This window comes from Martes martes (genome assembly GCF_963455335.1).
Source record: "Martes martes genome assembly, chromosome: 9".
NCBI lineage: Eukaryota > Metazoa > Chordata > Mammalia > Carnivora > Mustelidae > Martes > Martes martes.
The window spans coordinates 7,650,584-7,666,164 of NC_137896.1; the positions used below are offsets into that span (position 1 = coordinate 7,650,584).

At 44.0% G+C, this 15,581-nt stretch overlaps 1 protein-coding gene across 3 annotated transcripts in view; it reads left to right on the top strand.

The window, feature by feature from the left end:
- BCAS1 (brain enriched myelin associated protein 1) overlaps nucleotides 1-15,581 on the top strand; it is a 93,600-nt gene that overhangs the window by 53,322 nt on the left and 24,697 nt on the right. Inside the window, exons 5-9 of one of the 3 annotated variants that reach the window (XM_080813847.1) lie at nucleotides 72-230; nucleotides 1,184-1,228; nucleotides 3,589-3,723; nucleotides 8,264-8,440; nucleotides 14,692-14,733. In XM_080813847.1, coding sequence (XP_080669973.1) covers nucleotides 72-230; nucleotides 1,184-1,228; nucleotides 3,589-3,723; nucleotides 8,264-8,440; nucleotides 14,692-14,733 — 558 coding nt within the window. The remainder of the gene's footprint in view (nucleotides 1-71; nucleotides 231-1,183; nucleotides 1,229-3,588; nucleotides 3,724-8,263; nucleotides 8,441-14,691; nucleotides 14,734-15,581) is intronic. The other 2 variants (XM_080813845.1, XM_080813846.1) reach the window with 2 other exon arrangements.

The following is a 15,581-nucleotide window of genomic DNA, read 5'->3' on the forward strand; positions in this document are numbered from 1 at the left end:
AGCAAAAATTATCACTGTGAGAGTCCACATTCAACCAGTGACGACGGGGAAAACTCTTCTTTTACACCTAGGACATAGTGGCCAGCAAGGGGATAGAAGGACAAGTGATCTGCACTGTGAGCTGCTCTGTCCCCGGGAATCCGGAAGAACTGGAGACTGCAAAGGAGGAGCCCCAGACCACAAATACAACCGAGAATAATAATTCCATCATGAGCTTCCTTAAAACTCTGGTGAGTGGTTGCTGCCCCTTCTTTCCTCAATCCCATCGCTCCAAAGTTGTGTTAATTCCGAGAATAATATATATTTGCTATTGTATTGGGCGGGGGGATCATGATGGTGCCGCTGGAACATTGGAGAACAAGGATGGGACGTGCTTTGCAAGGGAATTGGGTCACATGGAGCTTTCAGTGATGGAGCGCTTAGAGCTGGGAACTGTGGTGTAAACAGCAGGTGCCTAAACTATGATCGATGTTGCAACACAACTCTCCTGTGCTCCCATGTCTTATGGTCGTTGAACGTAAACACAGAGAAAAAGCTCCTTGAGCTGTTGACCTATCAAAGCAGTTTTGCCATTCAGATGGCAAATAAAACTGTAGAAATCGATTCCTATCTAGAGGCAGGAACCTATGTCCTGTAATACTTGCTTGTCTCTGACTCCTCAAGGCAGCCATGGCCTGGTCCATGCCAGACCTGTGAGAGGGCTGAATGAATCAATGAGTCAATGAATGCCTAATCAAATGGACAGCTCCAGGTGTGTTTGGGTTCTTTCCAAAGCCGAAGACTAGCCTCAAAAAAGTACAAACCAGTCAACAGAACATGCCATGAATACCAAAGTGTTGTGTCTTTGCTTGGATCAGTGGTAGGAGTGATGGAAAGTCTCTGGCCTTCCAGGAGGCAGTTTTGAATGTGGCCAAGCTCTTAGTGAATGTATAAGGTCTGATGCCTTTCATCATAAACCCTGACTTTTTCAAAAAAACTTGTTTATACCTAGAAATTATCCAGAAGTCCATGGCTGTCTACTGAACTTGGCAGAACGCTTTTGTACTGAAAAGGATTTCTCATTACATTCGTTACCTGCAGAGTGAACTGCAGCACCCCCCCAAAAAATGATGTCTCTATGAAATCAAATCACCCTAAAAAGATAGCTATGATTTTTAATATTTGGTTTTCTTAAACTTTTAAGGTTTCACCTAGCAAAACTGAAACAAAAAAAGATCTGGAAGACACGGTAGGTAGTTTGAAGTGTGTTCGTGTTTGGATTTGTGCATGCGATTGGATTTGGATTTGTGTCTGCCACTTGGTTTCTTGAAGTTTGTGTGTGTGTATGTGTTCAGCAATGCCATAGAGCTGTTAGATTGTCTTTAAAGTGTTTCATTAGCGCCAGTGGTATTTTGATGAACATTTTAGTGGAAAGCTTGAAATATTTGCTAACTCTGGATAAATAATGGCACAATCACCAATTTCTTATATAAAATAAGAACAAAATACTAACAACCACATATCATGTTGGTCTTTTTAATTGTGCGTGGAGAGACCCAGGGAATATAGGAATATAGCACAAATTAGCTACTGGAAATGAGGAAGAGGGGAGATACAATTTAAAGTAGAAGTAAACTGTTCTATTTTTGACTTTTAAAAAATACGTTCCGTGTTTTTCATGTAATTTGGAAAAAATAAATCTCCTCCACAAAGACAATTGTTGGTGAAATCAAATAGTCACCACTGGACGCTTGCCAAGGGAAGGAATGTTTAGAGTTAGGATGCCCTAGAGAGCCTAAATTTTTTCACTGTCATCCTAGACATCCAACCAATTCCCTTCAAAATAAATTTTATTTGGAACAACTACTTTCTAGAGATGTTTTCCTTTACCCTTGACAGAACTGATTATCGCTAATGGAACACATGGTTTAACTTTCACGGGAATCGTGAGGAAAGTTTAATTTGGTGACAGATAAATGTCTTGCGTCCTACTTTTGATAACTGAGGGTGCTTTGAGAGACGCTGGGACCCGGTAAATGGCTGGGCCAGCCCAATACATCTGTTACCAATATTTGAAGGGGCCAGGTTGTGAAAAGGATCCTAGAATTTGTCTCAAGACCGGCGTTTGAGCTCCAGGCCTGCTCTGTGGTAGCTGTGTGACATGATCCGAACCTATGTGAATCCACCATCTATAAAATCGGGACAATAAATTCTGTCTCCAACCCCAGCTTTGAAGGAAAGTGTGACAATGCCTGGCAAACCATGGAACTCTGTTCAAATGTAGGTGATCACTATTTCCATAATCACTGCCAGACGTATTGGACACCATGATGACATTTGTAATGTATCCATTGTTTCTTCTCAAATGTTCTTCCATTCGAAAAAAAAAAATATTTATCTGACTCATCTACATGCTTTTTCCTATAAAATTAGTCGTTTGCTATAAGGCAGCTGGGGTCAAGTTCAATGAATGGTTGGATCCAAATGTTTCTCTTTTGATTCTGTGTCTTACATTGTTTGAAGTCACACAGTCAGCACAATAGGCTATAAACAGTGGGGGATGTGGGTGTGTTGTGTGGCTTCCCAAGTGACCTGATGCGCTCATTCTCTTAGCTGCTCATGCACCAAGACTCCTCCCTCCACCCCCCAGAATGTGGTCCCAAGTGCACGAACCTAGCTGATAAGATCTCACTACCCTGCCCAGAGAGGTCAGGGTCACTGCCGGTGGAGCTGAGTCTCAGAAGAGGGTTTTGTGAATGTAGGTTGTCTAAGACCCAAACTGACCTCTTTCTACAAACCTGCATTTTTAACATCCTTTCTACCAAAGTTCTTGGATTCTTGCTTTCGAAACATCTACACTGTTTGTCCGTCTTCCCATTTGGCCCAGACGATTTTGAGCTCACTCCACGCTCCATGCAAAATCCCCCACCATTTGTAACTTGAGTCGACAATTCTGAATGGTTGTGGCTGGGCTGTTTCAGCTCCAGTCTCCCCCGACTTTGGCTCAGCGGACTGGCTCACGGTAGACGCTTCTCTTGCCTGGGAGATCTATCCACCTAGAAGTCAGGTGAAATTTTTGCAGATGATACGGCTTCCCCGAAGTTTCTAACACTGAATAAAAGATGGGTTGGAGAAAGGAAGCCACTGGAGACAGTTTTTGTTTTGACTCCAGGATGCAAAAATAAATTGTTTTCACGTATCTTTTCCTTTCCCGTGTGACAAGAGTATTTAGATCTTTAGAACTATCAAGTAGGGGCAGAGTTATCTTTTTTTAATCTGAATATTTTATATCATATGGATCAAGCTTAATGTCCTGTCTTTGTCTTTAGCAAATGGACTTGCGTTAATCTGGGTCACTTATATAGGTTGCCCCGTTGAAAAATCATGTACTGGAAATGGTCTGGGAATCTACCAGGTAATAAATTGTCTTTGAAAGTTTAAAAAAGATAAACATTCACGTGATGTGAACGTTGTGGTTGGGGGATGGGTGATGGTGAAAGTGGCAGTTAATTGTGAAAGCGTTTCAATGCACTTAAAAACGACAGGGGAATAAAGAAGGATTTTTGTTTAAAAACAAAGTTCTAAGCTGTGACTGCTGTTGCCCAAAAGGCATCCAAAGCAGAAAGTGTCTGTGATGGCCAACCGGGACAGAAGACCTGTGAGAGCCACGCTACAGGCGCCAAGAAAAAGCACCTGCATAGCCCCAGGCTAGGATTCGCATTTAGAAAGTTCTTTAGGCATAAGGTCTGTATCTTGTTAAATTAGAAAGAAAAAAAAAGAAGAAGAAGAAAAAGAACCCTGGTCTTCACCACATGTACACATGGCTGTGCTGTGTCCCCTCAGCTCAGCTTTGGGGAAGACAGCCTGGTGTGATTGGGATCATGCAAGGGAATTAAAAATGACGTGAATCAAATTTCAATGATTCTTTTAAGTCTCTGTAATTATTCATAAACATCTGACTAGTTTCTTCCTAGTGTGGACCAGGGTTCTGAAATTATCCTTCTAACTCGGTGTTTCTCAAATGTCTGAAGCATGCATACCATCTTCATCATTTTTGTCAGACGTAGCATTATTTGGTTGATCTTTTTATATTAAAAAGGACCCATTTCCTATTTAAAGAAAACTTTATATTACCGGATACGTGGAAAACTCAAGTCATTTTGCATAAAGAGTTAACCATGAATATGGCTCACAAAAAAAAAAAAAATTGTATTCTAACTACCTTGTTTGTGTCAAGCTCCAAATCTAATGCCTTTCTAGCCTTAATAAAATGCAATTTGCCAGCAATAGAAAGATGTTAAAGATGTACCAACACCAGACTAAGCTCTTCCCCCTGAATGTTCTTTAAGAAGATTAGATGAGAATTGGGGGGGAAGTGTATTTTTTCCATTTTAATGTTTTTTTTTTTAATGTTTTATCTCAGCACGACCTAAAGTTATATGTGATACCACCTATGGTATGCTTCCGACACTTTGGGAAATACGCTTCTAATCTCAAGAAAATCATTTTATCTTTCTCTGGTCTGTTCTACCCATTCTCAGTCTTAACTAAGCTCATACTGATCCCAGATAAAAACCCAAGCACAAGAAAACAATGAATGAAGGCAGAGCAGTTTCTATCTCCATTCCCTTGGGAAGTGAGGACAACATAGAAGTCAGCTGTGGAGATTTCTCTCTTTGAATGGCTAAGAAGACACCAGGGTTTGTCCGAAACCAGCAGTTAAGATCCTTAAATCAGGCCAGCATCCTTGGACATTTGTTTGAAATATCCGCCATTCTCCACTAAGCTGAATGAACTTAAGAAAAAAAAAAAAAAAAACACAAAATTTTCCCCAGCGGGATGTTATAGCCCCAGGATTGTGTAGGCAAGTAAAAACTCCATAGAAAGGTCTCCTGGCTGAATCTATATTTGCATAAGCAAACTGTGTTATGAAGCCACTCTTGAATTTCCATACAGGCTGATTTTGTTTTGTAAAGACAGCAGGGGTGGAGGGATGGAGATGGGGTGGAGGGATGGAGATTGCGTTGAGGGGGTGGTTGGGGATCAAAACGTGGTGCTACTGTATGTGGGAGACCATTCGGTAACAGTGTCATGTAAGTGTGTCAATGGACCTCGTGCAGAGAAATGCAGCTGAATTCCCACTTGGAGCTTCTGCGAGTCGGGGGTCTTGAAAGTTTACAAAGTGTACGACCTTCCCTCTCATACCTGCATTTCCGGTGGCATTCGTCTTATGCACGGCTAAGTTTCACGCCTCCAGAATCTCTTTCCTCCACAAAAAGGAGGCCACCCATGTTCTGTATTCTTTTTTTTTTTTTTTTAAGATTTATTTATTTATTTATTTATTTGACAGGCAGAGATCACAAGTAGGCAGAGAGAGAGGAGGAAGCAGGCTCCCGGCTGAGCAGAGAGCCCGATGCGGGGCTCGATCCCAGGACCCTGAGATCATCACCTGGGCCGAAGGCAAAGGCTCAACCCACGGAGCCACCCAGGCGCCCCCATGTTCTGTATTCTTAAAGTCCCCCCAGATCACTGGCTTCACATCCTGGCACTGAGTTGCATTTTGGGCAAAGATAGGATTCAGGGGAAATACTGGGAAGAATGAGAAGAGACGCCCCTTTCTGGACTGTAAGGTTTTGCCTTTTTATGTAAAGTAAGGAGCTAATTCCCAAACGTTCTCATTTGTGTAGCAATTTGCTAGCGCTTCTTGGCTTTTACCTCCTTTTCCTTCACTTTATGATTCTGTCATCCAAAAAGATAGGAAAATAGGGCCATTAACACGGACCAGACAGACAGACAGACAGTTGCATGGTTAGAGGAGGTGTGTGGCTCATTCTCAATTCCGTTGTAACCTCGGAAAGAAAAGAGGAAATCCAAGCAAATTCAGGGATTAAAACATCATCTTCTGGTTTTGCAATTCAAGAAGAAAAAAGTGCAATGGGGACCCATTGGGATCAACTCCTAGATTCCTGTCTCTTTATCTCCATTTTTCTTCCTATGAAAAGAAAATTTTCTTTAAAAAATTTTTTCTTAGTATAAAAGAGTGGGGAGTCCTGGAATTAATAAGTGAAATAAGCTTCTTATTATAAATAGAGTGTCAGCTTTTCTTTGCTGAACTTGGATCTTTCTCTCTTGGCTTAATCACATGCTATGCTTGAGAATCAAACTTATTCACATGTTCTTCAAACACTGAACATGACGACACGCACACAAGGCAAGGCATTGTTTTAGGATTTTTTTTTATTTTTTTATTTTTTTCTTCCATACCCAGAAATGCTCGTTTCCCCACTCAGGTTTTCTTGTTGCCCACCCTCTCTGTAGGGCTACTAAAATATTAGTAGGTGGCTTGTGTGATTCCTAAGCTCTGCCCCACATTCATTGTTTTCCACTCCTCGGTGTCATGTTTACCTCTAACTAACCGCTCCCCTCTCCCACGCCCAAGTGTGGAACAAGATGAACACTTACTAGGGAAGAAGGTAAGGTCGTTTGATACACACTCTCCAAATCTAGTATGTTAGAATTTCATGGGTAGTGTTGCCAGTTAAAATACAGACATTCCGTTAAGTTCAGATTTCAGATAAACAGCAAATGATTTCTTAGTATAAATATAAATATGTCCCAGGCAATCCTAGGAATATACATTCTTAGGCTTCAAAATTATTCTTCATTGATCTGAAATTCAAATTAACAGGGTATCTTATATTCTTATTATTGAGAATATTGGCTAAATCGGGCAATGCTATCCATGAGATTGACTCCAGAAAACACCGAGTTTTTGTGATCTCTTCCACAATGCAGACAAAGAGTATTAATACTCAGCTGGCAGAACAGCACCTGGGGCACTTCTTTGGGAAGTGGAGAGATGGCTGGCCAGGGAGGAAAGACTGCAGGTGGTCCATGGCTCCAGAGCCCACTAAGGAGGGGGAGGGCGGGCAGCCACAACATGGCAGGATCCTGTGTAGGCATTTCTCTCTGGTCCTTTCCATACAATTATTTAGTTATTTATTTAACACATATTTTGTGGCAGACCCTGGGCCTGACGGGAGCTACGGATGTAATGGCGTCCAAGGCGATGGCTCTTACCCTCAAAGCTCACGATCTGGGCAAGAAGATACATATTCGACAAACAATTACACTAATATGTTACAGTTATATTATTCTATATATAATACAGTTATCTCTTTGCAATGTTTTTTCCGAGTCTCGGTATTTTCCCAGCGCAAAGAGAAGAGGATGACCCATTTCCCAATGAAACTGATGAGTGTAGATGTGTTTCTCGGCCTTTTTGTCATTATCACCTTCCCAGTGTGAAACTTTTTTAGATATTTTCTCTCTGGATGGGTAGAGTAGCACAAGGAGTGGGGAGACTTTGGTTTGTTGGAGGTGGTGTAGTATAGAGGAGGGGGTAAGAGCTTGGGTTTGGGTGTCAGATTCCCCGGATTTTGATGTCAACTCTGGCCCCTTATTAGTGTAGTTGTGAGAAAGTTTTTTTTTTAAAGATTTTATTTATTTATTTGACAGACAGAGCTCACAAGTAGGCAGAGAGGCAGGCAGAGAGAGAGGAGAAAGCAGGCTCCCCACAGAGCAGAGAGCCTGATGCGGGGCTCGATCTCAGGATCCTGGGATCATGACCCGAGCTGAAGGCAGAGGCTTAACCCACTGAGCCACCCAGGCGCCCCGTGAGAAAGTTTTTTAACCATCTGGGACCAAAATTTCCTTCTCTGTAAAATGAACGTAATAATCAGTTCCTTCCTCATAGAACTACTGTTAGAACATTCAGTCATTTAGAACAGTGCCTGGCACTAGTATCTTTGATTGTGATTATTAAATCGAAGTTAAAAGTTGGAGACGATGTCCCTTACATTTATTTTAACCTATTTTAATTTCACAATTGGATTCGTCAAATAGTCCATGTATAATATGAGCAAATGCACACGTATTGGAGGTACATATTCAAACTGTTTTCACTGATGGGAACGAACATCATCAAAACCATTTGAAGACCAGTGGCCTCAGTATAAACTAACCTTCTCACAGGAAAGTGCCTCTTACCAGCACCTTGATTCCTAATGACGTATATGACGTAATGTATTCTTTTGCAAAAGGAAACTATCTTGACTTTTCCCAAAATTTTAACACAAATCCGCATTCATATAGAATCTTTGCAAGGACAGAAAATGATTAAAAAAAAGAATATTAACGTGTAATCCTAGCCTGGGCTTATTAAAAAAGAGATCTCACACTTTTGAAATCCTGAGGTCATTTTAATTTTTTTTTAACTCTCTAGGGTGCTGAAAAGCCACCTGCCACTTCATCTGACGTCAAGTCAGACAAAGCAAACTTTATCTCCCAGGAGACCAGAGGGGCAGCCAAGAACCCTCCGTCCACAGATACTGCAAAGGAAACTGCCAAGGAAAAGGGGGGACCCAGCTCTCTGCCTCTGGGCAAACTATTCTGGAAAAAGGTAAGTCCCATTTTCAAGACTTGTAGAGTATAGTTGGGGCTAGGGTGACTGGAGAAATTATATCATTTGGGGTCACCCGTGTGCTCACCAAGTTCAGAGTTTATTTTTTTCCCCCCAAATGACTCAACTAGCCATTGAGCTGAAACCTTGTAATTTAATCCTGGGAAGAATGAAGTGTCTGTTGTGTGAAAAGCATGTTTCATGGGAACGACAAGGAAATAAACAAGTTCGATTTTTTCATTCTTGGAGTTTCTTCGCTTCATGACAGACAGTTGTGGTATTTCGTGATTTCATTTTCTTTCCAAAATGGCTTAGTACTCTGGCTTTGTCCTGGATTTCTCTGACCACTGTCCCCACCAGGGAGCTGAACCACCTCTGGGCACCTCTCTTTCCCCCAGCAAGATAGAATCAGTCCTTATGAACCACTAAAGCTCACTCTGCTTTTGGGAAACCAAGGTGTCTACCATTCACCAGCAGGGCGGGCACACACCGTGCTCTGTGTTAGGAGCCCTCAGAACAGTGTCTCATTTTCTTCCTCCAGAATTCTGGCGGCTCGCGAGGGAGTGCAGTGCGGAGGGTGGGACTGAGTCAGCCTGCGAGCTAGTCCTGGATCATCGTCGCTGAGCACACCCCAGCTGCCACACATGTTCAGAACTCTTGCCTCTTTTAAATGTGGCCAAAAGATGAGCAAGACGTCGTGGGTGAGAGAGGGGAATATAAGTCATAGAGCTGAAAAAAAAAATATCAAATTAGGAATTTCATCAAAACACCCATGCCACTTAGCACGCAGTGCAAAGCAGGCCAGGAATACAGATACCGCTACAGTGTTCACTTTATTCTTTGATCCAGAATCCAGCTGGATTTCTGGAACCCTTTTCTGTTGGCTTTCTGTCATACAGAAATCTTCCTTCTGGGTTCTGCCCAAAACACAAACTCCAGTATTTAATGAAAACTTTGGGTGATGTCATTTGGCATTCTGTCCTAATCCTCCTTCCTTCCCAACCACCAATTACTTATTTTTAAAAACTTTTTATCAGCAATATAATGTAGGGGAAATTTCCCAAGTGAATCATGTGTGCATATTGGCGGCCAGGAAAATGACTAGGCAACCCACATTCAAACATCATTTATTTTAAAAATTATATATATTTAAAATGCTTTAGAAAAACTGAGCCAGAGCTCATTAAACTCAAGATTTAATATATATTTTGCCCAAGGGGAGTCTATATTTAGTTTAAAAAGTAATCCAATTAAAAGGAATAGTTTAAAAAGTAATCCAATTAAAAGGAATAATGTTACTGATCTTTAGTGTGTATCATAAATTCAGATCCTCCAAGGAGGGACACGCGACAGAATGGATGTGCAATAGATTTGTTGGAGGAAAACACCCTGCAGGATAAGGGGGAGGGGACAGGAGGAGGTAGAGAGAGGCCTCAGACCACAGTGGGGGACTGACATGGCAGAAGGGAGACAGTGAAGGAAGGAGGAGAAGGTTGGGAAAGCCACAGACTAGGGTGGTGCTAGGCCAATGGTGAATCCCAGAGCAGGGCTTGGCCACAGGGGTCCCGTGTTGAGTAAGAACGGCCCAGTACCCTGCCGCGCTCGGTCGCTGCCTGGCAGCAGGCAGCAGGGCGTGGTCTCAGCATTCACTCCGCCGCAGACGCCCAGAGGTGCGGGTCGGGGGCTGGCCTCCCAGCCGTGAGTCAGAGCGGCACCCCCGGAGCGGCCACAGATGGTCCACGGAATGTGGCCAAAACCTTATCAGAGGCTGGTTGGAGGAACGCTCACGGAAAGGTTGAACGTTGGGCATTGGACAGTGAGCCTCGAAGAGCTGCCTCGGTTTCCTAATTTGTAAAATATAGATACTAATAGAACCTCATCCTAGCAATGAAGAGTCGATGAAATCATTCGTGCAAAACCCTTAACACTGTACAAACAGTGGCCGACGGATGGGCCTTCCGACATTTGTCACCGTCTCCTTTGTGCTCCTTTGTGCCGGGCAGTGTGGCCACTCTGACTGCCCACCCAGGGCCACGTCTTCATTTCTCCATGCCCTCCAGTCTGGGGGAGCTCCTAAGCCACTCAGCCTCAAATACTTCATCTGCCCTTATCTTTGGGGTCTATCAGGCATGTATTCGTTCCTCTTTGAAATTCAAGCTATTTCCATTGAGAAGAAAAGACAAGAACCCTTGACGTTCTCCCCCTCATGGACTGGTTTCATGGAGTTCAGTCTCACTGGTTTGTTTTTTTCTTTTTCACTGTTATCTGGCTTTATTTCTTTAATCAATGATAAAAATAACGAAGAGAAGCAAAAACCCAAATCACTCGTAAATCTTGCTTTTCCTTCTCCCACCCAATCAGAGAGAACAGCTCTCTGGGGAAGTAAAATAGGGATGATTCACTTGGGCAAGGATATTTTCAGTCTCCTTTGTGCGCGGTTTTTTTGCGCCCAACGCTTTGTGCTGATGCGCTGAAAAGAGATTAGCGACCAGATCGCTGCCCTTCTGTAGCTTACATTCTCCGGGGGGACTTACGTGCTAGTGGAAAACAAAAGACCTTCATTTTCTTTTCTTTAAATTAGATAAGCTTTGGTTATAAAATCACTGTTGTAAAAATTTGGGGGAAAAAAGAGAAATGCTAGAAAATTTTGATTTTTCCACTAACCCAAGCTCTCTTTCTTCTCCTCTGTTGACTGGGAAGCTTTTAAACAAACGGACTTTGATGTGTATACATCTACAGTATGGACATCAGGAATATAATCCCCCCCTAATGTGCTATGGATGTGAAATGATAAATTATTGTGATTTATAGTCTTGATTGCTGAAGTCATTCTTATTATAAAACAAAAATAACACAAATAACCTTTGAGAAAATTAATTTTAAATGATGGTATATTTGCCTCAAAGTGTTTAAAATCCGGGTACCTAGACCACCTACGTGTCCCTTATTGTTCTGGGTTCTTTGCGGGTACCGTTTGCTCTGTGGCCTCACAAAAGTTACTCAACCCGTTTGAGTTTCTTTTTCTTCATCTGTTGAAAGAAAGGGTTGGAACAGATGATCTCGGAAAATTCTGGTATGCAGCAGGTCTTGCATAGCAGGACAGAATCAGAAAGATCAGACTGCATAGCCGTGGACAAATTCCGGGACCCCCCGAAGCCTCTGTTTTCTTTCATGTAACTAGGGACACGTTTCTCCCACCGCGTTGTTATGCCGGTCCACTAGCTGTAACAGAGAGACCCTCAGACGTAGTAAGTGCTCAGCGAACAGTTTTATCATTTCTTTAGGTGTGAACGGTTGCCGGGTCGGATCTAAATATCCGTGTGTGGCATCTGGCGCCAACAGCACCCAAGGTACAAAACGAGTCTGAGACTCACTTATCCCACTATCGAAACACCTGAAGTCCGTTGGAAGGAACAGGGGAGATACATACGCCTGCACGTGCAGGTGTGTACGCGTGCATGGGTGCGCACACAACTTGTAAATGATACATCTGGACTGTCTTCGTAGCAGCGCCTTGCTGCTTTCCTTTGGAGGACACACGTGGTGCTGTGGAAAACAGTGGGCATGCTGACACCCAAGAGACACGCCATCTGCTCTCAGCTCTGACAGCCCCTGGCTGTTCGGTTGTGATCAGGTCACTTAAAAAAATCCTCCGAGCCTTGCTTTCCTCAGCTCTGGAAGTGGTCAGTGACAGCCATCTTTTGTGACGGCTGGGAAGATGGAGTGGAAAAATGAATGCGAAGTGACGAGCCCCGTTTCAGGACAAGGATGTTGGAATCCAGTGTTCACGTGTGGGGAGCGAGTTACACGAGGCTATGCGTGTCTGAAAAAAGGCAGCAGTCGGTGTAGGGCAAAACAGACTGAGAGAACTTTAAAAAGCCTCCTGAATCATCTGTTTCAAGTACAGATTCCTACATTTGATCCCAGAATCCCTGAGAATCCCGGTTAAGAAAGTCTGGCATATGGCCGGACCATTCTGGAAGCACTTGAAAGGCGGGCTGAAGTGTTTAGGCTTGAGGAAAGGTCTTAGGGCCACTGTGAAATCAGTGAATGCAGAACAGCTGTCACATGATTGAAAGGATGCTTCCAGAAGACCCACTAGCGACGGGATGTCTGTTGGCTTAAGTGCTACCATGTGACAGTATTTTAAAGAAACATTCTTTTTTGAATGTGCTCTTCAAAGGACGGGAACACTGGCCGTGCAAGTTGAGACTGGCGCCTTTCAGGGGCTGTGCTTGGGTCCTCATTCTCGGCAATATAAATGCCCAAACGGGACCCTTCAGTTTCAAACTGGGTTTTCTGTTGTTACCATGAATGAGGCTGGACAGTTTGTAGACGGAGCGCGGAGAGCAGCCAGATGGCCGGTGCACCGAAGATGATCAGAAGTTTCTAGTTTTGAGATTCGAATGGGAATCCTGCTGTCTGTGTGCTTCCCGATTAGTCCCACCCTGAGTAGGTTCTTCCGGCTGGAGAGCTGAGAACCCAATAAACGCCTTTCGGTCTGCTGAGGTAGAACTTGCACTTGACAGTCCTCTCTGGTCTCCTGTGAAGTGAGCTGTGCAAGTTCCATTCTAGTCTCTGAGATTTCCCTCCCAGGCATGTTTCCGATGTGGAATCATTGATCCTCTGCCTTCTATCTGAGAGCTGATCTATCACCCAGGACCTGTCGGACTGCTCCCGGGTGCCTCTCGTTCCTCTGCTTGTGGGCCTTCCACTAGGTGGGAGACATAAGGAGAAAAGGCAGAAGCTGCCCGAGGCCTTCATTTGTCATTGTGGGTTGAGCGTGGAAACCATGCTGGGTGCAGGAACACATGACATGTGAGATCCAGACCTGGCTCAAAGAATGGGTTCAACAGAAATACTGTTGATGAATGGTCCGAGCTGAAAATCTCATCTAGAGAGAGAGCAAGTCTGGTGGCAGAGAGAGAAGCTCACACTGTTATTAAAAGGTGTGTTTCTGACCCTTGAAATCATCACAGCAGGGGGAAAAGTTGGCTCTCAGAACCATCTCCACCACTTCCTAGCGGCACCACCCTGAACAAGGGGCTTTAGCTCTCTGTACCTCCATTTCTCCCTGTATAAACAAGGATCACCATCCTTACCGCCTTTGGCCACTTTCAGGGAGAGGAGGTCTACAAAGCACCTGCATATACAATGTCTCTACGGGTATACAAGCCGTTTGCACAATGCAGAAGACGTATTTGTGAATGTTGATTGCTTTCTCCCCTCCTACTGCATGTTTTAAAGGTAAAAACAAACACAGGACTTGGAACAGAATGAGTATAAAAAAGAGCTCCTAGACTGGAATCCAAGAGATGGTCTATTGATACCCTAAAATTATTTGCAAAATATTTTGTTTGTGTTTATTTTTCTGGGATGAGAGTCCAGATCTGTTAAGTGAGTTGAATCTCAAAGCGGTCTATAAACACCACCCCTCCCCCACCAGATTTAAGAACAACTGCAACGATGAGCTCCAAAGTTGAAGCTTAGCAGACTGATGTGATGGCGGTGGCATTGACCTTTGATAGCATCGGGCCAATTGCTCTCCTAATCTGAGGGAGGACTGTGAATGCCAGGATTACTGTAGGGAGGACAGTGTTTGAAGTTGGGTGTGTTGGACCCCAGCTCTCTGGGCCTTCAGGGGAGGGTTTTAACCAGACTGAACTTGGCCATGATGGCATTCACCCACATGGACGGCCGACGTAGGAAGCAGCTTCTGATATCGGCCACTGCGCTGTGGTTGGGATAAGGCTGAAGACCCGGCTCATGACCTTGGTGCCTATTTACTTTATGAGTACCACGGATGGACTTCTCTGGACTTTCTGCCAGAATTTTCCTGAGCAGGAATGACATTTGCTTTTACCTACCAGTGACGGTGGCCTGTGTGATCGATCCTTTTCCCTCTTTTCCTCAGCAACTAGACAACGTTAGGGCAAACGTGTCGCTGACCCACAGCCCAGACTGTGGCTTGTGTTTTCTGTAGCAACCCCTCCTCCTCACTCCATTCATGTCCTGGGCTGCATCTGGCCATTTATTTTCCCTTTGTTGCGTGTTAAAAAATACAGAACTATTTATATTATCTTGCTGTACCATTTACTTTCCCTTAAGCCTCCTTCAAGTTCGTTTTGGAACCAGGTACGTGTAAGAAATTCCATGTCCAAGAATGGCACGGGAGACCTGCGAGCGCAACTAACTCTCCTTTTTTTGGGGTAACATCCTGACTCTTACTTTTGTTTTTATCTCCCCTTTAGTCAGTTAAAGAGGACTCAGTCCCCGCAGGTGCAGAGGAGAATGTAAGTGATGCGTTAAATGGCAGAACCATTCCGCGCTCATGTTCTGCATGCCGGACCACGCGTGGGGCATTCCAGCTCTGGGGGCCGTGTTCTTGCATGCGCCAATGTCTCCCATCTGCCGTAGACTCTTCCATCCCTTCACGTGGTCAGGGGCCAATGGGGAATAATGCCGGGTGGAGATTTGTCACACCTCTTGAATCCATGCGAACTAAACACAAAATCAGAGCAAGAGTCTTTACCATTTGTTCTCATTTAAAGGCTGAAAGAGTCTACCAAACGTAAGAACATGCTCACACATCCTTAAGGGGCAATGATGCTGCACGCTGGGCTCCTCCATCTCGATAGCTCGTTCACCTCTATTCCCATGGCAACCCAGATTCTCTACTAACTGTGGGTGGTACCCAGGGCAGGTCGTGGTGTCAAGCATGAGAGCATCTTGCCGAACTCCGTGTTGAGACTGTCGGTCTTGGGCAGGAGAGCTGCCCTCTTGGATCTACACCCGAGAGACGTAGGTTGAGCCTCACTGTCCAAACTTTCAGGACCGTGTGTTCACATCGGAAGGGGATGGCTTGGTAGAGGCACGTCAAAAATAGTTCTCCAGAACATCTTCCAGGGAGATTAATCAATTGTCCTCCTGAGTCAGCAGTTCTGGTTCTGAAAGAAGTGCAGTCTTTCTGGAAAATTTTGTGAGCGGGGATAAGTGAGTTCACAGCTCCTTAAGAGAGAAACTGATCGTGATCATTTTGCCAAAGTAAAGTATGTTTGGCTTTTTCTAGGTGTCTCTTGTTTGCTAGCCTTGGACAGGGCTTGTGTTTTCATTTTTATTTAATTGCTGGCCTTGAACCGAT